The 23,092-nt window shown below is 42.1% G+C and overlaps 1 protein-coding gene across 3 annotated transcripts in view; it reads left to right on the forward strand.

The window, feature by feature from the left end:
• The window catches only part of KCNH1 (potassium voltage-gated channel subfamily H member 1), a 185,894-nt gene extending 167,210 nt beyond the window's left edge, over positions 1 to 18,684 (forward strand). The window contains exons 11-12 of one of the 3 annotated variants that reach the window (XR_001874221.1): positions 12,124 to 13,380; positions 17,048 to 18,684. Coding sequence is in view for 1 of the 3 variants with exons in the window: in XM_017811781.1 (XP_017667270.1) it covers positions 12,124 to 12,972 (849 nt within the window). In the remaining 2 variants the exon portion in view is untranslated. Of the gene's footprint in view, positions 1 to 12,123 lie in introns of all 3 variants that reach the window. The other 2 variants (XR_001874222.1, XM_017811781.1) reach the window with 2 other exon arrangements.
• The last annotated feature ends 4,408 nt before the right edge of the window (positions 18,685 to 23,092 follow it).

The following is a 23,092-nucleotide window of genomic DNA, read 5'->3' on the forward strand; positions in this document are numbered from 1 at the left end:
AATCACAACTCTCTTGACAAATTTTATTGAAGATCTCCTATCTGAAACTTGTAAGGGTGAACTCTCACCACTTGTAACAGAAAGGGACATCTCTCACAAGTAACAATTCAAACTGCTGATAAATACTTGTCTGGCTGACATCAGACATTGCAATATGTGCTGGTCCTGTGATGTTTTCCCATGAAACATGCAATTTTGCCTCATTGAATAATGGCATTTGGCTGTGTGCATGTTTAAACTGAAAGCCTAACACAACCTTAAGCATGGCTGCTATGTAAGTAATCAATAAAAATAATGGCATTGGCCTTATTCAGAGGATTGAGAAATTTTTGTAAAACTCTTGGAGAGGTGTGAGTGAAATATACTGATAAGACAGAAAGCATCTACCTCTGTCAGTATTTGATCTGTATTTGCCATGGGATCTAAGTGTCTCCTTTCAAAGAAGAAAAATACCTGAAACAAAATCAAGAAATACAGTTCTAAATGATTCTCTGTGAAGTTACTTGGAGGAATCAGACAGTTCTTGGCTATTTTAATTAGCTCACCTGTGGATTTAGCAGACAGGAGTCAGCTTTCAGTTTTGACAATTGACAAGGAAGAGGGGCCATCACTTAGCAGCAACTGCAACTGGACTGTGGGAAACTGGCAGAGATGTCTTCTGAGGAACTGCTAGCTTAGAGGAGAGCCCATAATGAGAAGGTCTGAAACACTTCACTATACTCAGCTGTTTTCTTGCCTTCAAGGTTTTAAGCTCCTGGCTGTTAGTTAAGGCTGAAAGGATTTGACAGTTGCTTTGGGAAATGGTGAGTGATGTATTTTTTTGTTGGCCATTCTCATTCAGTTATTAATAGTTTGCTTCCTTCTCACATAATGCTATCCAAACTCTTGAACACAAAAAGGACAGACCTGTTGAGTGGCACTGGGCATTTGGATTGTGCAGCCATACTGGGCCACCTACTTGGGTAGACAGTTTATTCTCTTTTTGTATAAAGCTGCAGGTTAGTTTGCTTTTCTTCAATATGATAGCTAAACTTTAAGTCTGTTAACTTAGAGAGAAACACAGGAAGAAGAGTTCACATTATCTTAGGCAATTTATGCAGAGAATTTTCATCTGAGCATAATGTAATTGTCAGTTTATAATTTCAAGAGCTGCACAAGCCTCATGCATTGGGGACAATGAGCATTTTATTTGTGTAGATTGGTTTGTGAGTGGGCACTCGAAGGTAGCTGAATGACTCGTAAGCTTTTGGTAAGCTCTGATTAATTTGAATACATTTGAAAATACATTTTATTTCTCTCTTGGAAAGTAAAATACCTGTCAATCACTGTAAGCCTAAATACAGAAAGCAGATAAATGAAAACAGAGGGAAAAAAGTACATGAAAGGAAGACAGTGGCTAAGAGGAAATTATCTTAATGGCAAGCTAGTGTCTAAAATGTAATCACAGAAAACAAACTATATAATTTAACTGTTCCCTCAACACATCATTGCTTTTCTCAGCTCTACAACCTCTGCATCCATTTCAGATCTCAAGTGAAATCATGTCTGAGTTAGAGGTGGGGAAAAAAAATCTCAAATCCTTGACTCTCACAAATTGCCTGGTTTCTTTCAGGAAGCACTTAATAAATGGCAGCAAGCCACAGGGAGCTTGGAGAAACAGACTCTGACTCTTGAGAAGGCACGTTGTACAGATTATATGACATTTTGTATAGTTGTAATTTAGGTGACAGAGAGGCAAGTTCCTGCTGTGCCTTGGGCTCTTCTTAAAGCATTTTTTGAGGTAGTGTTGTCTACCCAAGAATGCAGGTAGTATGTTGATCTGGAATAAAAGATGACACTACATGAACTGTTTGGGTGTCTGGCATGTGCACACAGCTAGAAAAGTACCCCATGTGCTAAAAAAAAAAAGGGAAAAAACCCAAACCCAACCAAACAAACATGAAAATAGTATTTTATAGGAGTTGCTGCTAGAAGCTGCTGACACTTGGCTGTCAAAAAGAATAAACATTCTTTTTTTCCTCATGTACTAGAAACAAGAAGTTTCTACAGAGCATTTCGCATCTTGATGGACATAGTAGTTCTCAGGGGGTATAACATTCCTCCACTCTGCTGGCATAATTTCCCCAAAGCTCTTGTCTGCACATCACGTATTTGTTTGTAACAGCTACTTTTCATCTCAGAAATAATGAATTTCTAGTAGATCTTTAGCAATATATATTTTAATGGGTTTTTTTCATGTTACTCTTGCATTCTTTTTATGTTAGTCAAGGAGGTTGCTAAATGAGCCATAATTGTGTCTATCTGAACTATTGATCAGTGTGGTTTTTAGTTTTAGTTGTGTAGTTGTCGAAGTTTACCAATGACAATGTTTTAGAGCCTATTTGGGGGAAGAGATCTCTTGATGCCTCAAAACCCTCTAGTGAGTCTGTTGTAGATCAGGCAGGTTTTCTCTGTTATTTCCACTAATTGCTTTGGACATAATTCTGTCTTATTTTCAGTAGTATTTTTGTGAAAGCTTTTTCTTTTTCATTCAACACTAGCACAGCCTGTAAACATGGATTAGAACGAGGAGTTTGACATAGAGGAGTAGAGTCTTGAGTTGTGCAGAACTCCTAAGTAACTAGTAGTGACATGATTAAATGCTAATATTTGAGTTGGTATTTCTAGAATTTGTAATGAGGCTACAAAGCAGGCTGTCACAGAGAAGAGCTTCAGTACTGCTGAAGCCGATAGTGCTCATGTCAGTAACATTTAGCCCAGATGTTGTTCTGTATAGACAAAAAATCTTGTTTTCTCTATTCACCTGGATAACATGGATGCTCATGAAATTATGAAGTTGTGTCTCTTCCAAACACTTGTATATTAATGATCCAGAAGTCTAGTTTTTTGGAAAGTAAGTAGGTACTGCTCTGTCTGAAGGGCAGGGTGACTCCCCACCTTGACAACAAAGACCTCTTGCAGGAGCAAAAGCGTTGTCCCCGTCTGTGTGTTGGCTCCTGGGCTGTGTGTCTCCCAGGTGTACCTGAGGTCTGCCAATACCAGCACTCCTGCTACCAGCACACCTTTACAGCCCCCTTGCCAGGACCTTCTGAATCTTAGTTTGCTTCAAATTTTCAGATTATTAATCAAAACTAGAGATGTTTGGGATTGCCCAGGAGGGATGTGGCATTAACTGGAGGGAAACCATTCCTCTTCAGAAGCAGAAACCAAATTCTGCTGCTGTAACAAATAAAACTAGAAAGCACTTAATGCCATCCACAACATTACTGCGTACTTGTGCTTTCCTTGCACGGCTCTAAGTCTCATGCACGAATGCACTTCAGCACAATGCCGAAACTCAGGGTCAAAGATAAAACAACATGGGACTACAGTGGGTGATCTGCATCAGCCCTTTAGCAGGTATGTGGACTTTGAGGATTGTGCCTTGAAACTTGAGCTGCATAATGGGATCTGCACTCTCACCTGTCAGAAATGTGACCTGTGTACTCCACCTCCACAGCCCAGAGGTACTACCAAGACTGGCATTTAACCCAGCAGTTGTCTATGGCAATAGATAATGGAAGTGAAACCCCTTGCAGATTTTGGTGGGAAGCTTCATAAGCCTGCAATGTTGCTCCTGTATTTTATAAGAAGGTAGAAACAGTAATTCTGTCCTTTCTGACAAGCCATCACATACAATTGCAAAAGACACAGTCTTCTTTCTCCACCTTTTCCCCTGACACCTGCAATAGGGATTCTTCATCATTGTACCCTACACTGATCACATGCAGCTTTGGTTTCTTTAACATCAGTGTCAAAACCATTTTTATTGCCAAGTCTTCTGTCTTTTTCCTTTTTTTCCTCTCTCGCTTGAAGAAAAAAAATAAAAAAAAGAAGAAAGATTGGATCCAATTTTCATCGAACTAACATCAGCCTGAAGATATTTTCATCAGTTCTTGGCAGATCCTAGATGAACTGTGTAATAATAAATGCCTTCTCATGATTGTTTTCCTCACGCTTAAGTTCATTTTCTGTGGGCACTGTATGAAATAATTTTAAGCTTTTAATTGTTTATGATATCTGGCACTTCCAGACTCTGTGAATGTTTCTGTATCTGTGAAAGAGAATTATTAAGCACCAGAGAAAAAGGCTGCCATGCTACTTGCTGTCAATGCTGAGGAAGACCTGCCAAATCTTGCAGTATTTGTGCATGCTATAGAGGTGGAAAGAAGGGAAGCTTGCAGAGCTAATAATAGCAGCAGCTTTGTGGCTGGGAGCCTCATAATTGTAACTCCATGATGGCAGTCTGATTCAAAAACATGATGAAATCCGTATTTCTATCTATTCCTGTGGGTCTTGGATCAGTCCTTACAAATCAAAGTTGAAAAGAAATTTGAATGCTTTTGCACAAGACCAAAAGATCCTTTCCACTTCAGATGCAGGCAGGTTGTTTTTAGCATTTGACAGGTTAAGGTTTTCAGTATATTCACAATGTGTTTAAATGAAGCATCCCCTGGTCTTTAAGCCTGTATCATGCAGTGATGGCACATAGGGCGAGAATATGGTTGCTGCTGCAGTATTTCTGCCTTGCCTTTCTGTTGATTACCTTCTTGGCAGCGTGAGGAGAAGTAAAGAATATGACTTGCCTTGATTTGGCAGGCAGCGTCGTTCTAGCAGGGTTCATGAACAACTAACAGTTCAGAGGTGGTGAAACCCCTCAGTGGGCTGTTCATTACAAGAACAGCTACAGACAGTGGACTTCTTAATTCCCTGTGTGCACCAAGTGGGCTTCCCTATTGTACCAAAGCAACATGTCATTTTTTGGTGTTTCAGTCAAACCTAGGGAAGCTTCAAAGTGATGTCAAATCTACGTAGTACTACACACTAGTGGCTTGTTGGTCCTGCCTCTCCCCATAGGCAAGTGAAGGGAATAATAATGGTAAACCTTTGTCTGAAATAGCTGAGCAGTCTGCTCAAATGATTAAGGTTCAGATTTTCAAGCCTTTATTGTATTTTCTTCTGATGTGTTTCCCTCTGGTATTTCTTCTATCGCTTGCATTGGGAACATTTCCTCAGTAGTGAGTGATGCGGCTGTTCCAGATTTGGCCTATGTAATTATTTAGGGTTGCCTAGGAGTGTTGAAGGAGGCAATAAGAACAAAGCTTTTATATGTGGCACTTTACTACAAATTTGTTTGCTGCTTCCAAATACTTTTAACTCCTGAGCAGGATACCAGTTTTGTCTGTTTGATAGCCCTTAATGGCTTTCTCTACCAAGAATTTGCCTGGCTATTGAATGCATGCAGACTTCTTTAATTAAATTCTACAATTTAATTCTAGCTCTGAATGAGAGTGAGAATTTAAGCACTGAGCGCTGCCTATTAAAGATACTGGAAGACAGGAAATAATTGAAACATTTGCAAAGAGTTAAAATTGGAAAGCTTAGAGTTCAACTGAAAATTTCATATTAGTAATACTACTTTCTAAATACTTCACAGTCATAACTGAATTGATGTAATACTTCTATAGAGATTTTTAAACATAAGACCCTAGAATCATTTTTAGAAGTGAATTTTTAAGTTTATGATAGAGCAAGGAACCAAAATGTTTATCCTCCCTGATAAACAATGCTGGAAAACTGGTACACAATGGATGAGGAAAAGATTGAGGTACTCAACAACTTTTGCCTCAGTTTTCAACAGCAACCTCCCTACCCACACCTCTGTAGTGGATGGGAAGCAGGATAGGGACTGGGGGGCAAAGTCCCTCCCGCTGTAAGTAAAGATCTGGTTCATGACCACCTGAGGAACCCGAATATATGTAAGTCTATGAGACCCGGTGAGATGTATCCCAGAGTCCTGAGGGAATTGGTGGATGTAGTTGCCAAGTCACTCTCCATGGTATTTGAAAAGTCATGGCAGTCAGGTGAAGTCCCAGGTGACTGGAAAAAGCATTGTACCCATCTTTAAAAAAGGATAGAAAGGAGGACTCTGGGAACTACCAACCTGTCAGACTCAGTGCTGCGTCTGGGAAGATCATGGAACAAATCCTCCTAGAAGCTGTGCTAAGGCACAAGGAGGACAGGGCGGTGATTCAGAGCAGCCAGCACGGCTTCACCAAGGGCAAGTCCTGCCTGACCAACCTAGTGGCCTTCTGTGGTAGAGTGACTATGTCAGCGGACAAGGTAAGGATTACAGATGAACCTGAGATTAGCTCAGTTGGTTTTAGCATGCTGTGTTATTAACACCAGGTCATGGGTTTGATCCACATATAGGCCATTCATTTAAGAGTTGGACTTCATGATCCACGTGGGTCCCTTAACTTAGAGTATTCTGTGATCATGTAATTTATCTGGACTTCTGTAAAGCCTTTGACATGGTCCCCCACGATATTCTCCTCTCTAAATTGTAGAGAGATGGATTCTATGGCTGGACTGTTAGATGAATAAGGAATTGGTTGGACAGTCACATCCAGAGGGTAGTGGTCAATGGCTCAGAGCCCCAGTGGACATCGTGAAAAGTGGTGTCTCTCAGGGGTCTGTACTGGGACTAGTGTTATTTAATATCTTCATTAATGACATAGACAAATATATCGAGTGCACCCTCAGCAAATGTGCAGATGACACCAAGCTGAGAGGTGCTGTCAACACACCTGAAGGACGGGATGCCGTCCAGAGGGACCTGGACAAGCTCAGGAAGTGGGCCCAGGGGAATCCCATGAGCTTTAACAAGGCCAAGTGCAAGGTCCTGTACCTAGATCACTGTACAGGACCTTGATACCTTGATATTGATACCCTGGTATCAATACAGGCTGGGGGATGAACAGATCAAGAACAGCACTGCCAAGAAGGACTTTGGGGTGCTGGTGGATGAGAGGCTGACATGACCCAGCAATGTGCACTGGCAGCCCAGAAAGCCAGTCGTGTCCTGGGCTGCTTCCAAAGCAGCGTGGCCGGCAGGTCGAGGGAGGAGATGCTGCCCCTCTACTCTGCTCTGGTGAGATTCTGGTGTCCATCTCTGGGTTCTCCAGCAGAGGAAAGACATAGACCTCTTGAAGCGAGTCCAGAGGAGGGTCATCAAGATGATTAGAGGAATGGAGCACCTCTCCTGTGTGGAAAGGCTGGGAGAATTGGGATTGTTCAGCATGGAGAAGGCTTTGGGTGACCTAATTGTGGCCTTCCAGTACCTGAAGGGAGCCTACAACAAAAACAGAGAGGGACTTTTTATGAGAGCATGTGTTGACAGGACTAGGGGGAATGGCTACAAACTGAAAGAGAATAGGTTTAGATTAGATACTGGGAAGAAATTTACTATGGGGGTGGTGAGACACTGGAACAGGTTGCCCAGAGAAGGTATGGATGCCCCATCCCCAGAATTTTCATGAACAGGTCAAATGGGTCTTTGAGCAATCTGATCTACTGGAAGGTATCCCTGCCCATGGCAGAGGGTTGAAACTAGATGAACGTTAAGGTCCCTTCTAACCCAAGCCATTCTATGATTCTATGATTCTATTATCCTATGAAACTTAGTCTTGAATCAAAAAATAAAGGAATCTTTCATCAAGATGTGATGATGGATTCTGTGTTACCATCAAACCAGGTGTTTTTCTGAAAGATGCAATCTAGTGATAAAAATATTCCCCTCAAGGGATGCCTTCAGAGCAATCCTATGACTTGCCTTATTCTGGAGGTCACATTGCCATCTGTTATTCTGGTCTTATCATAAAGAAATTATGAAACTTTAAGTAACTTGTGTTACTTAAATGATGCTTGGGTTTCAGTGCTGAGGACAGTAAAATCCATGTAACAGTTGCTGGGCACTCCACATTTCACAACCAAGTAAGATATTTCAAGTATTCATTTATGTCCACCTAATTTTTTAATACTTTGACCTTAATCTCTAAAAACATTGATTCTACAAATACAACTTGAAAATTCCATGATGATTAAAAATAGACAGAGTCTTTCCCCAAAACTTACTTAAGGCTTCATCTTCCCAACTATTTAATACTGAGGAAAGGGAAACATGCCAGGTGTAACTCAGCCTTTCTTCCATGGACAGGGCTCATGCACAGGCAGGAATGTGGCCACAGAGAGTGTGCTGTCGTACGTCTGTGGGGATATATAGGAGCAAGAGTGCACCAGAATGTGTTGTCACATTTCTCCACTTCTCTGAGTGCACTATCAAAAAAAGAAAATTGTTATTGAGTCATCATAACTGCTTGCCTTGGTTAAATGTTTATATGATTTCAAGAATCTGTGCCTAACAGAGCTATTTTTCAAGTTTTTGGCAAATCTAGGCTGATATCTCCACAACACTCAAATTTCTGGTGTCTTGGGAAGCTTCCCTGGGTAGGCACAAGATTCAGCACCTTTTTAATAAAAATGGAATTATGAAATGATATTTGAGATTGGACATGTGAAATATACAGTTTTAGGCCTGGTGTTTAAACTTCATGTTATTTCATCTCAATTCTGGTTCCTTGTTCATATTTTGGTCTTGACATACTGTTAAAATGCTCCCACTAGATTTTTTTCTGCATGCTTAGGTCTTGAAGAGCACGATGTTATGGAGAACTACATAACTTGTAAAGTCCCCTGTGTTTCTGCATACATGTATAATATATGGGCTAGGAGATTTTTGAGGATACAAAGCCCTATCCCTTCCCAGACAGAAATGACTGCTTGGAGAGAGAAAGAGGAACTGTTCTAAAAGCTGTCTTGGGATCTTTGCCATAATATTTTGGGGTTTAACTTTCATTAAGATCCATATATGTAGCCCTATCAAATTCCACATGAAAATTTCTGTGTAGGTCCAAACTTCTCTTCCTTACAACAAATGAAATCTATTTTCCTTTGTACTCTTACTGCTTGTGGGAGCAGGTGTACATACAGTGGCATAACAACTACATTTTCCGAATAACCTAGCTGCTGCTTAAGCTGTCTAACCACTTAAAAACTGTGTTTTCTTTAACATTTGTAAGAAAACAGTCCATTTAAAAATTATTTGTATTTTTCTTTATAAGGATTTGCATTTAATCTTTAAAATACACAGAAAAACATTCCAAAATTGAGTTAATTAAAGTCTTTTCAATTACTTCGGAGGTTTGCATAGTTATAACATTTTTTCCTTAATACATAAATATGGAGCTGTCTGAAGAAGATATGGCATCGGGGAACTTGCAAAAAAGGAGACAAATGACAGCTTTGCCGGGGGTCCCTAAACAGAATTTGCTCTCTGGCAGCTATTTATCCACTGTCTTAGGAGTTAAAAGGAGCCAACCCAAAAGCTGGAGGTGATGTCCCCTGGCAAATGTGCGTAGGTTTGACTTGCACTGCATGAGTGCAGCTTGTCACATAAATGCATACTTGTCAAAGATGTCAGGCAGGATGGGAGACCTGAGGGTTGCATTTCTGCATTCATGCAGGTTGCTGCTGTGGTATACTTCCCTCACAGCTGGTGTAAGGCCTCACGTGGAAAATGGAAATCAGGGGTCTCGTTAGTGTGGTAGCAGTTACCCATGGCAAAGGCTATGTAATGCTCCCTCCATATACATTCCTGTTCCCGCTGCAGCCAGATCTCCTGAAGGCAAAGCAGTAGAAGGTATGTTCAGGGTCCTGAGGCTGATCACCACTCAGCAGGGAAGCTGATGGCAGCTCGTCATGGCAGAGCGTACTTGGCATCCACAGTATGGGATGCCCATAGGGTGGGTTCACCTAGGCAGTGCCATGGAGAGCAGTGGAAGCTGTGGATGGATAAGTGCTACCAACAGCTTGTCTGTCTGTGCTCACCTTTTTGTGTTTGCTGGTAGATTTGTTTATCATGTACTCCAACAGGGGGATCATGCTACCAGCTGCCTGAGGTGCAGTGGTATGGGTCTGTTAATAAGTGATTGCTTGAGACTTGCTCATTGCTCTCTCATCTGCATGATGCTGGAGCAGAGGCAGGTTCTGTCAAATAACTTACCCATTTATATTACAAAAGCCAGTCATTAAAGAGTGAGAAGTGCCCCAGTGCACAAGGTGCTGAATGGGCTGCGTGGAGCAGGGCTTGGCCCAGACACAGACTCGGCAAAGCAGCCTGGCCTCTAGCTCTGTCGAGCCAGCCCTGTGAGAGTCACAATTGCACCAGCCCGTCATACATCCCTTCTGAGCATTTAAGGAAAGCACACAGTCCTGATCCATAACTCAGACTGAGACAACCTGCTCATGTACAAAGTGATGTGAGCCCTGTTAACTGCACCTGGCATAGGATGTAGATGTCCACACCAGGACCAAGCATACAAACTCCAGGAGAGGAAAGATTTTGGGGACACAGAATTTTGCAGAGACAAATTGACTTGGCTTGTAGCTGCCTTGGTTTGCTGGGGCTTTGTGCCTCCAGAGCCAGCCTCAGCATGCTGCTGGAGTGACCCCCCAAGACCCCACCTGGCATCACTCGGCTCCAGCAGGGCGTGCAGGGCAGTTGCCCTAATGCTGGGCTGACACTCATCCGTCAAGTAAAGTGGGAGACTGCCAGTGTGTGGGAAGCCGTTAGCCTGCAGGATTGCGTTGAACCTCCCTTCCCCGAGAGTGCTGTTCTTTCACTCGTAAGGATTACGCTGCTTTTGTCCACTTTCTACTGAGCTCACTGCACACTGAGTTTCCTGAGGGGAGAAAAAATAAAAACACTGTCAAGAACCCTGTTTTCTTATTCTTATCTCATATTTAGTTTCCTAATTGCAGCTTGGAAATAAAATATCCTTCCTGCTAATTTTATTCTTTTGTATTTGGGAAATGCTGCCAAGTCTGACAACTTCTTCCTTCCAAAGATACACTGTTAAGAAGTTTTTTCCCTGCTTCACAATTACAAAACTGTTAAGAAGCATTGGAGTCTGGAGAAACATTCATTTTGTGTGTGCCAGTGAAGCAGTGCTTATTAGCTCTAGCTTAATTTAAATCTGTCTGCAGCAGAGGGATGGGTTTATTTACACATTTCCTAATAATGATTTGAATCTGAAAGTTATTTCTGCAATGGATTGTAAGGTCTTTGAGTGGATTTTCCCAAAAGCAGCTAAAGAGATTAGGTATCAGTGTTCAGTAGAAGCTAGGGGCTGCATCTTCTACACTCTGTTATTGAAAACTTCAGTTTAGGGGACCTCTCATTTTCAGACAAAGTCTGCTTACTGGTTATTGTTTAATGCCACACTGGAGGGTTTGTTTGCTTGGAAAATATCAATACTAATGTAAAATTCAAGGAGTTTTTGAAGAGAATGTATTGCCATTGCATACAAGGAAGAAACATTGACTGGCTGCAGGTTGGTACACTGTGAGGCTTTGATCAGTACTGTGAGACCCAGAGGCTGGTCCTACAGAGATCACTTAGCCTACAGGCTCAGGAAGATATAATTAGGAGGGTAAATGGAAAATTAATGTTTTGTTGTGCAAAAAATGTTCCCTTTTGCATAGAAATAAAGAAATAAATCAAGATGTGAAGCTCTTCAAGCTTCTGAGGTAATCAAGCCATGAACAGCTTCCCCATGTCTTGCAAAGCCCATCCCCCATCGTCCTGGTGCTCTTGGCTGTGGGACTGGCTTGAGCTTTGCCTCCTCCCTGAACTGCACATTGCTTCTAGAAGAATGTGGGAAGGAAGGGAGGGCAAGAAGCACTTTGCAAACTGCCATTGAAGGGTCCAGAGTAATCTCTGCTGTACTGACACCACGAGTGGCCAAGGTGCACTAAAGCTATATCAGATCTTTTGCAGTGAGTGAGCTCTGAGATGAGACTGATGGGAATGGCTCTGTACTATTAGAAACTTGGTGCTAAACTATGGAGTTGGGAAAACAAATATGAGAAGTCACTTTTAACACAAAATAGAGCTTCCTGGGATCATTATATTTACAGTGGCACTGCCTTGCTAACCTCTCAGAGCTGGAGAAATCTATTCTTTTTTTCTTTCCGGTGTTATAAGATAGATTGTGTCTGCTCTTAAATGATGAAATAAGTCAAGTTCCACACAACATAAGACATTTGAAAATGTTGCTATAAATGTGCAGAGGTTGTGCATTTCTCAGTTAAAACAGATTCTTTCAAATGATTCTTTCTCCAAGTCTTCCCCCTTAACAAATGTACAGTTAATCACAGAGTGAAATCTCTTTCCCCCTGTAGATTGTGTTCCGGAAAATCAGCGATGTCAAACGTGAAGAGGAGGAGAGGATGAAGAGGAAAAACGAAGCACCCCTGATCTTACCCCCAGACCACCCGGTTCGCCGGCTGTTCCAGAGGTTCAGGCAGCAGAAGGAAGCGCGGCTTGCAGCAGAGAGGGGCCGAGATCCAGATGACCTGGATGTGGAAAAGGGCAATGCTTTAGGGGAGCAGTCCTCTGCTCGCTCGGTGGTCAAAGCCAGTGTAGTGACTGTACGGGAGAGTCCGGCGACCCCTGTGTCGTACCAGCCCGCTTCAACCTCTGGGACCTCCGACCAGGCAAAGCTGCAGGCCCCAACATCGGACCATGCAGGGTGTAAGGCCTCAGGGGACTACCCCCGACGAAAAGGCTGGGCCAAATTCAAAGAAGCCTGTGGGAAAGGTGAAGACTGGAACAAGGTCTCTAAAGCAGAGTCCATGGAGACTTTACCAGAGAGAACTAAAGCTTCGGGAGAAGCTACCCTGAAGAAGACAGACTCTTGTGATAGTGGCATTACAAAAAGTGACTTGCGCTTGGATAACGCTGGGGAGACGAGAAGCCCACAGGACCACAGTCCGGTCCTCACCGAGGTCAAGCACTCCTTTTATCCCATCCCAGAACAGACTCTTCAGGCCACCATGCTAGAAGTGAAACATGAGTTGAAAGAGGACATCAAGGCTTTAAACACAAAAATGACCAATATAGAAAACCAGCTTGCTGAGATACTTAGGATATTAACCTCAAGAAGAAGCTCCCAGTCGCCACAGGAGTTGTTTGAAATATCAAGGCCCCAGTCTCCAGAATCAGAAAAAGACATGTTTGGAGCTAGCTGAGGTGTTTCTTTTAAAAAACAAACAAACCAATAAACAAAGAAACAGCCCCCTAACACTTTACATTTAACCTTTCTAGGAAATGAGTGAGGGGCCAGTTCACTAAGCATGTTCCCTCTGTCTAAAAAGGTATGGTAACAGGAATTGCAACCTCATGTCAAGATGGCAGCTGACTTTGAAGCCTTTTTGACAGCAAGGGTACAGTTTCTGAAGTTTTTATTTTATCCCTTGGTGCCCATTCCCCCTGACTCCCCCTCTCTCCCTCGGGATGCTGGAATAAGGATTCTGACAGCAGCAGCCATTGCTGTGAGCCCCAGGTGACCTCTGAGGTTTTTGGAGCATGCCTTACGTCCTTCGCTCGGGTTTTGCCTATACAAGCACTTTCCAGGGTGCTTGTATTTTCAGCATTTGGTGGGTTGTTTGTTTTTTGTTTTTTTTTGTTGCTGCTGCTGTCACTTTCTCAGTCACCAGTACAGCATGTTTGATGTCACAGTATATTTTCATATATCTGTAATAATGCAAAGAGCAGTAGCAGACGTATTCCACGTCAGTAGGTTGAGTGCTATTCGGTACTGAAGTTTCTTTTGGGTAAAGGAAGGGCTAATAAGACAAAAAAAAAAGGTATTTTTTAATTGCAAACTGACATATTGCTAAAGCAATTACATTTAGCAACATCTTCAAAAATAGCCACAGTATTTCAGATCTGTTAATAAATGGGAACTTCCACACTCTCATTTACTGGATCAAGGATACTGATTTTTCAGAAACATAACTTCTGTCTCAGATGTTTTTCAACATTTGTTACTTTTACTTTTAACTCCATTTGCTGGAGGCCAGAGAGTTGGGTGTGCAGCGTACCTGAGTGCAGCCTACTGCACAATGTATTGTGAACATCACTAACAGGTCCTGCAGATTTGCCTCCTGATGGAAATATGCTGTGGCATTTATGTCCTGGTTTTGCTAAGAATCTGCTCTTTTAATTCTTGTTAAATTATTGTTCAGAAGTTTCTGTTTTGATAACGTTCATTGTAGCCAAAGGCTTTCACAGAATTTTTAACAGTTTTAGATTGTGGCATTTTCCTCTACATCCAGATCTATTGTTCCTGATCTAATTTAGCTAGGAAGCAAATGGATAGTAGAGGTAGAAATACAGTGCTTACTGTATGCAAGTGCTATTGTAGCAAGGAAACAAAGAGATCTGCTTCTTAAAGAAGGAGATGTTTCCAAAACTTATATTTTCATAACTTTTTTTGGAGGATGATTGAAGCACTTTACCAAAACTACTCTTCATTATTCATATAGGGTAGCATATCATGACTTGGGTTCTCACCTTGGAATATAGGTGTATATTCACAGTGTATTCACTCCACTGATCTGGTATGTTCACTGCTTAACAGTAGATTAGAGTTCAGAAGTATGGTGCCACATTTTTATGGGGTTTTATTTTTAATGGCAATAGGTCTTAACACTGTGTGTGTTGAGGCTCATTCTTTTTCCATGGTACTAAATCATTTACAAAGAAACACATGATTTTTTGGGGGGAAGATTTTGTTTGTGTACGGAAGAGGCAAGGAAAACGACCACTTTAAAGGATTTCTGCTGGCCTGGTGCTTGCACGGTGCAATGCAGAACTGTGTCAGACATCCCTGGGGAAGTGTGAGGTCCACTGTTGACTGGCACAGTGGTGAGGCCATGCTGTGCAAAGCTACCAGCTCAGGTCATGTGGTCAGTGTATTTATACCTGTTCCTGCAGTAACTGCCCTTGCTCTCAAAGATGCTGATTATTCCAAGTGCAGCACCACCATTTACAAGTCCAGAAGCAGATGGTTTAGGATTGACTTTCAAGGGTCTTACACCTTGGCTCAATATGGAAGTGCCCACAGACTGTGAATTCTTATCCAAGGACTGAAACGTTTCTGAGAAACAACTCTCAGGATCAAATCTGTAGGTTACCTTTTTCTCTTCCACAACAAAAGGCAATAGGGAGGTGAGTTGCTCTGAAACTAAGATGCCATTTCCTTAATTAATTTTTGATTCCATGTTTAGGTTTTTCCAGTGGTAGCTGGTGTCTTTTACAGTTGTGCATTGCACACTTGCAGCACTGAGGAAGTCTTTCTTTGACCAAAGCCATGCTGTGTGTTTGGTGCTTTAATCACTGTAAGTGGTAGCAGTTACCTGCAACAGCTATGGCATGGCTGCTGTAAGAAACCCATACGTCCATGGTTTCAGTTAGAAACTGTTGAATGATTTTTTTCTTTTTTAGTCTCCTTTGTCAGTAAATTCCACCTAAGTAAACCCCAGGTGTACTGATATATAAGGATTTGTAATTGATTTCCAGAAGTTCCAGCAAGTTTTTAGAGACCGCCTTGGAGTCAGTTTTCTGATCCAGGCAAATTTCTCACCAGCCTGATGTTCTTGATGCTTGGTTTGCTTCATAAAATTTTTAAAAGGCTGAAAGTCTTAGCAAGTCCTTTGTGAAAGTGTCACCCATTTACCTGCAGTTGGATAAACATGGACATTAGCTTATCCCAGGTGGACGAGGGAGGAAATACTTACAACCTCCTAAGTATGTGCCTACTATTTCCAGAATGGCAGTGCGGACGTAGAGTTAAATATGCAATTGCAGGTTACCTGGCCCTTTGTTGCTGATACTGAATTGATGTTTCTCGGTGATATTTTCGTGTGCCCTCAGGGATATGCTAAAGGTTATTCTGGTGTTGCCTATTGCCCAGCCTGGAATCTTGGCAGGACCAGCCCTAGGAGTCCCATAATTATAATAATAATCCACTCCTGTGAACAAAGGCAGACAACTGCCCATTTTCTGAGGGTGCTCCTTGTGTAGCCTTCTGCTCAGTATGATACTGAACTGCTGCACACCCCGTGTGACAGTGGGTGGGCACAGCACCGAGTCCTTTTCTAAGGCTTTTTTCAGACTCTTACAATGGCCTATAAAGTCATTTATTATCCATTTGTAAAGACTCTAAAAATTGTAACACACTTCTGAATTCCACTGAAAATTTAATGTCTTTGAAGATAAAGGCCAAATTTAATTTTGTTGTGGTCATGAAACTGCAGAGAAACTGTTCCTTACAATGACACCTTCAGGGTGTCTGCTCCATGTCAGCCCTGAGAGTGGTCAATGTCACTCAGATTTGTACAGCTGTTACCGAGATTAGGCCCATTTTTATGAACTGTCAGGCACTAGAACTAGTGGTAGGAGCGTGCATCATCTTTCAGTAACTTGTATTTGTTGCAAGAGAATTTGAAAATAAATGCTATCTAGGATGAGCTATCTAGGAATCTTTGGATTCCCTGGGCTACTGAGTGGTTAAAAAAAATGAACAAATCCATGCCCACTTTGGGACTAGTCATTCCTTTGAACCTTAGACTAGTTTGGACCTGTGCTGTGGTGCCCGGGCACCGCTGATGCGACACTTTTCCTTTAAAGAGTGGCTGAAAGCACCTGTGTTACAAGTCTGTCTTTCTCCACTGAGCCTTACACTCAGATGCCTGTGGCTGGACAGCACGTGTACCCACTATAATTGTTACTTGTTCTTCCATTTTATTTGTCAGTCTTTTCTTTTTCTCTTGTTTCTCTGTACATGGTGGTTAAGCCTTTTCACCTAAATTACATTCCAGCTTAGAAATGAAGGATCTCTGAACATAAGAATCTGCCCCTTCACAAGCAAATGCTTGTACATACTATAAGAAAAAAACCCAAAGCCTCAGTTTTAACTGTGTTCTGGCACAGTGCTTCTACCATTTAACAACCTGCTAAATAACCTGCACCATTCCAAAAGAGATGATGTGTTCCATTTTGATATATGGTGTAATTAAATTTCAGTCAAAAGAAGGTAGTTGAGAAAAAGAGCCTGGGTTATGATTTGGTAAAATGAGAACTTTCTGAAAGTGCATGTTTGAATGGTGAGAAAGAATACGAATACACAGCACAAAAAAAAAAGGATTAAAAAAGCAAAACGCAGCCCTCACCCCTGCCATGTTCAGATACATTTACTTCTGTCTGGTATTATATGCATACTTTTAAAAACACCATTCTTGCTTTACATCTCTTTCACAGTGCTGCCCTGAATCCCAGCGAACACCCTGTTTAACAGCTTGGAAGGTGATGTTCTGTTTCTACAGTACTTCCCTTTAATGAACTGAACAAGATATTTACTGCGACTATCTGGTGATATATTTTCAATCACTCTTAACCAATCTGTGAAAAAATTTAGTACATAATTTGTCTTTACTATGTAAACAGCGTGTATGATTACGCTTGTGCAGATGCGTGTACATACACACATATATATAATATCAATGTATAGTGAGTCTATGGATTGCATTTCTGTTAAGTAAAAGCACATTCCTCATTTAATGATTCCAGTTCAAGAAGGGAGCTTAAACCTTCCCAGTAGACATCCACAGAATGTCCTAGTTAGTGTCTTGTTAGTAAACTGTTGAACTTTTAAGGCCATGATTTTTGAATTTTCTAGTTGGCCTCAACTTCATACTGTGAGTCTAGTAAATAGTGTGACTAAGAGAAGATCTGACAAGGGTCATGATAGTCAGGAAGAGAAATCCACATGAAATTGGAAAAACACTGTATCCTAGTTGGTGGGGATAAGGCTCATAAGCCAGTATTTTTTGCTCACAGTATCTTTGAAGCCAAGATGCCCTGGTAGCGTTTCTCATGGCTTCTGCAAGAGAGATGATGGAATAAATGGAGTTATTTTTCCTGGTGCCAGGGGCTGTCTCAAAGGTGCTGAGCCTATCCTTCTTCTCATGGGCAGCATAACACATGGTTGCTGCACCTCTGCTTTCCTGTCCTGGTGTTAGGTGGTAAAAAGCATCTTCTACCTAATTCTTCATTTCCACGTAGTCTCCTGTAGGTGTATTGGCAATAACAAAGTTTGTTAGCTGCACTTATGATTCATTAAGACAAACATTTTAGAGAGAGTCCCATGCAGGAGAACCTCCAGAAATTTGAGGTGAGGCACAGTAGAATACTGTATCCTCCAATCTGACATAGTTTTGACCACATTGTTGTGGCAAGCATTGATTCAATTAAATAAAAATATAGCTTTTTTTGCAATAAGATATATCCAGCATTTAGCCTTAAGACCCTTTCATAAGTGATATAATTCAAACTGTGATTCCATTCTCCTTCCTTCCTAATGTTCTGTAGTATTTACAGTGTTGCCTAAAGATGAAGCACTTTGATTAGCTTTCTAAATCTAATGGAAATCACTTGCTGGTAATCACATTTCTTTCTCCACTTATTGCCTTCTTATTAGGAAAATTAATTACTCCAATAGCCCTCTCCCCTCATAAAGTAAAGAGACACAGCTATTGTCCAAACACTTTTGTACATCAGGGAGCCAACCGATCATACTGCAAAAGTGTTGGTTTCAAAGATGTTTTTTTACAGTTCAACAAAGCTAATGTGAATTTACCTGCAACTGTAATTTGTTTCAAGCTGATTGTTGAGTGTTTTGTAAACATATTTGATGTGTAATCCCAGAACACCTCTGTAACTGGATCTAAATGCCTAATGTTAACAAAACAGTTTGAGGTTTTCACTAACTGTTCTGAAAGGCTCATGGTTTTTTTTTCTTCTTCCCAATAAATCTGTGACCACTAACATAGAAAAAGAATCATTTTAGCTGTAGATGAAAGAAGTTCAATAATCTTGTATCAGGATGAACTGCTATATAAAGAAATACCAAGTTTTCTAATGAATGTGTTATATTATCGTACCTACATAAAATCAATATTTGTACATCTGTTGGAGACCTGTCTGCGTTCCAATATTTAGCCACCACTGCATGGACACTTGATTGATATGCAGCTAATGCAGTTGCTTTGGCGCTTTTCAATGTACTTCACTTGCTTTTATCCTTTCAGAAATCCACCAAATACTCTTGGTTCTTTTTTCTTTGCATTTGTCACTTTGTTCAATGAAGCATGACTAGAAAAAGAAAACGAGTAGATACTATTTTTGTGGTCAGCAAAGCAGCTGCCAGTAGATAAACAGTGTGTGTATGTATGTATGCACACTGTCTGGGAATGTTTCTGTTACAAATGCAGCCACCTACATTAATGATATCCCTAGTCAACATTTTTAAACAAGCACAAATAATATTTGTAAAAAAAAAGTTTAATTTTATTTATTATAGTAATAAACTATTTTATACATTACAGTTGCTTTGGTGTGCTTTTCTATGTGTTGAATATGTGCTTATAAGATCAACAAGGTGGTTTTAAATTACCCTCTAGAACTTCTGGCTAGCAGTTTTGTTGCTGTTGGTTTGTAACTGAAGTGTTATCAGTGGAGCAGTGTGATATTGTTGTTCCATTTGTAAACAATTCAGGTTGTTTCCTCAGATTTCTGTCTGTTGTGTATCAGTGCAGTTGGGATTTACACTTCCAGGGTCACTGTAAACTGAACTCAGATGTTCTGTAAAGCAAATATCCCGGCACCCCAGGCAGTGTCCTGCACCGTGGACCCCAGTCTGGGCCAGGTATCTGCTGAGCAGGAACGAGATCACCAGAGGACTGCCTCTGACCTGTCTGAAATGGTTGTTCTGTATCCTGAGGGTACGTGTGTCTGTAGTTGGTCTGTGTTTTAGACGTGTTCACTACTACAAAATCTGAGAACTATTACAAAACCTATGGCAACCACAGTACTAGAGAGAGATCAAAGAAGCTTCTGCTGTCCTGTCATCTGCTGCAAAAGAAAGTGACGTTACTATGGACTTACACAAAGACAAACCTCCCAGGAGTGACGCCCCTAGTAGTGTGTCACCTGGCAGTGACACTACTGCAACAGGCGGCAATGAGTATTATTTTCTTGGCTACTGCAGCAAAGGAATGAACAACCAGAGGTGATGGAGATGGGAGATCCTTTCAGGTCAGAACAGACATATGTGACAGGATCACAGACAGCAGCCATTCCTGCAGGCCAGGAGCCACTCTGGAAGTTTATACGTTTTAGTCTTCAGGATGTCAGCCTGGCCCCCATGAGTTTTGCACCCATTTTTGTGGTTCATTCTCCATCCTGTCACCTGTATGGCATTGTGAATCTCATCTTCAAAAGAACAGCAAGGAAGCACAAGCTTTCAGACTGCAGAGTTGAAGCAGAACTGTACAGAGCAGCCAAGGAGCACAATGAGGAGCTATTTTTAACACCATTTCTGCATCCTCTGTCATATGTGGTGTGACAGGATCTCTTGTCACTAGGATTGTTTCCCTGGCCAGTGTGAAAATCCAGCTTTCTTTTGCCTAACATACAGTGTGCCCTATACTTACCAGAAAAGGGAAAATTACCATAGTGAGGGCATGTACTTTTGATTGGGGGGGTTTTTGAGTCTCTAGAGGCAGTTGTGCTTGTTTTCTGAACTCTCCATTATCTTCCTTGCTCAGGCATTTCCTGCATTCTTAGCAGCCTCCCTGGCTATGCTGCAAGCTTCAATGAGTGCAGAGAGGGGTAGCAGTGCCTGCACCATGTTCCCCATCAGTTTCCCCCCTATCAGCAGCCCCACAGCATTTCAAACCAAAGGTAATTAATTACAGCACTTTTTGCTGAGATTTGTGTGCCAAATTGCAAAGGCTCATGTTCCACATGCTGACCCGTCAGGCCTGGGCACAGCTGGGCAGCAGCAGCCCCAGCAGCTGTGAGCAGCTCCCAGCCCACCTGCACCAGCCCCTGCTCCTCATTCACTGCACCTGGGAGTGCATTCATAGCAGGAACAAATGGTTTCTAGAGGACAGGATGTGTCCTATGGCTCCTGACTTTTCTCAGGAGTAGCTGCACAGGTACTGCTGCTTCTGTTTGGTTCAGAGTTAGTGTGCAAAGCATAGCACCTACAAGATGCCTGAAGGTGCATATCTGGAGGAGAGCTCAGGGTTGGAGCCTGTGTAATGCTGTACAGCCTCCTTGGGGCTGTAGAGGAGCCCCTTGCTGGTAGTACCAGCTGGCAGAGGGCCCGGGCCCTATGGATCCTTCCTTGCCTCTGTGGTGCTGCCTGTGTGGCAGCTGCTGAGGACATCTGCCAGGCACGTGGTGACTTTACCCGGCTGAGTTTGTGGCCCCAGAGCAGCAGCAAGGGCTCCCAGGGCAGTCTGCAGTGTGGCAGCTTGTGGAGAGGTGAGTGCTGCCTACACAGTTTTAAATTATGCATTTGATGATGGAGGTTCTTTAATTGCCCTGTGGTGCATTTTAGTGTCTCTGTTAAGGTTGGAAGCACTCTAGCTCCGGTGCTTTTTTGCATTGGAGTAAAGATGACCAGCATAAACTAGCTCTTCTGTGCTATGAGAACCAGTGGGAGTGAACTGCAGCGAAACTCCCCTCTCTTGCACATGTGTATAACAGCAATATGTTTTATTTGCTCCCCCAGCACTAAAGGAACAGCAAAACTGTTTCTGTTCAGTGTGTGCCACCAGTGTGTCTGCCTGGTGCAGGATAATGCACAGGACAGCCCATGAAAATTTGGGGAGAGCAATGAGCCCAACAGCCACATGCCCCCTCACCTACTGAGAGACAGTCGCTGCTCTCCAACCTGCCCACCCACAGAGGGCACCAAGGCTGGGAAGACCTTGGCTCACGAGCTGCTGTCTGTGCTTGCCTTGTGCTCCATGGAGGTAGGGTAGTTAGTAAGGCTGCGTATCCAACCAGAAAATGCTGGGAAGGATGTGGCGTTGCTAGGGTATTTATTGCTGCCAGTGGTGTGAGGGGTTTAATTGTAACAGGCATACAGCATATAAAAAATATCAGCCAATACAAGTATTTTTCACATAGAACATTGAATTTTTCATACTAATTCACCACAACTTCAGTGTTGGCATGTGGAAGCTGGTGGGAATAACCTGTCCTGTTCTTGAAAGACAGGAAGAGTAAAAACCTGTGAGAGATCCAAAGAAAGCATTTGAGTAACTGAACTCCTGACATCTGTCAGAAGCAGATACGGAGACGCTTGTGCACAGCCGTATCTGCAAAATACATGTGCTCAAGCCTTGTCTTTTTACTTTTTTTTTCCTTTCCTTTTCCATTCCTGCTCCCCCTTCCTAATTAAGTTCAAGTCCTCATGTAGCACAAGCAAGTTCATATTTAAGCTGCCCTGTGGCACAGGTGTAGGTTTAAAACAAGCTTAACTTTGGCAGCTTCATCCATCATGGCCAACTCCCAAGCTGTCTCCCTAGAAGTCCCACATGGTACTGATAGAGGCAGAATTGTCTGAGAAACCTTGAAGAGGTTTGGGGTTTTTTGAGCTTTGTTCACTTGTAGAGATTTCCTTGAAGATGTTTCTGTTCAGATGGATGAGGAATGAGGTGAAGGTACAGGCTTGGCTGTTAATCCCTACCCGGGGTGGGGGGGAACACATTTGCCCTGCAAACGTCACTGCAGTTTTGTGTGTGCAAATCTGAGGGGGACATACTTTTTTACTGGTATTTTCTTCCACATTCCCAATCTCCCAGCTAACTTTCACAACTCAGGGAGAAAGAAACTGTGCTGGAGTATCTATTACACACACAAATTTTCCGTGAAAGGAAGATTATGGTCTCTTCTTCAGATACCATAATACTTCAGATTATGGCCTCCTCAGGGGCTACCGCTGGGGGGAAACACTGAGCAGCAGTAGCACACTGAGCAGCAGTAGCACACTGAGTAGCACACTGAGTGCACTATTAAGCCTGGGAGCTACTGTGTGCGCAGCAAAAGGACCAAGACAGCTCAACAAGAAATGGCTCCCTGGAAGCAGCGGCTTACAGTGAGGAGAAATAGATTACTTTCAAACCTCTACAGCAATATTTTTTGGTGAGTTTTACGGTTAAACAGAAGGTATTTTAGAAGAACTAGTGATAACAGGAAAGCTTATTGAACATTCTCAGCTGTGGCGTGAGGATTGGAAAGAAAGCTAAGATAATCTGTACATAGCTGCAAATCAAAATAAAGTATTTATTTTGGTTTTCCTTTAGAATGATAACACTGCACATGCAACCATGTGAACCTGGTTAGTGGAAGTGGAGAGACAGAAATACAAACTAAAGCAGTTCAGCTGAAAGCTGAATAGAGAAAAGCATCCTTTAGGAAAGTGTACAGAAACTCTGTGTGAACTACTGC

The sequence above is a fragment of the Lepidothrix coronata genome, unplaced genomic scaffold (assembly GCF_001604755.1).
Source record: "Lepidothrix coronata isolate B3197 unplaced genomic scaffold, Lepidothrix_coronata-1.0 Scaffold33, whole genome shotgun sequence".
NCBI lineage: Eukaryota > Metazoa > Chordata > Aves > Passeriformes > Pipridae > Lepidothrix > Lepidothrix coronata.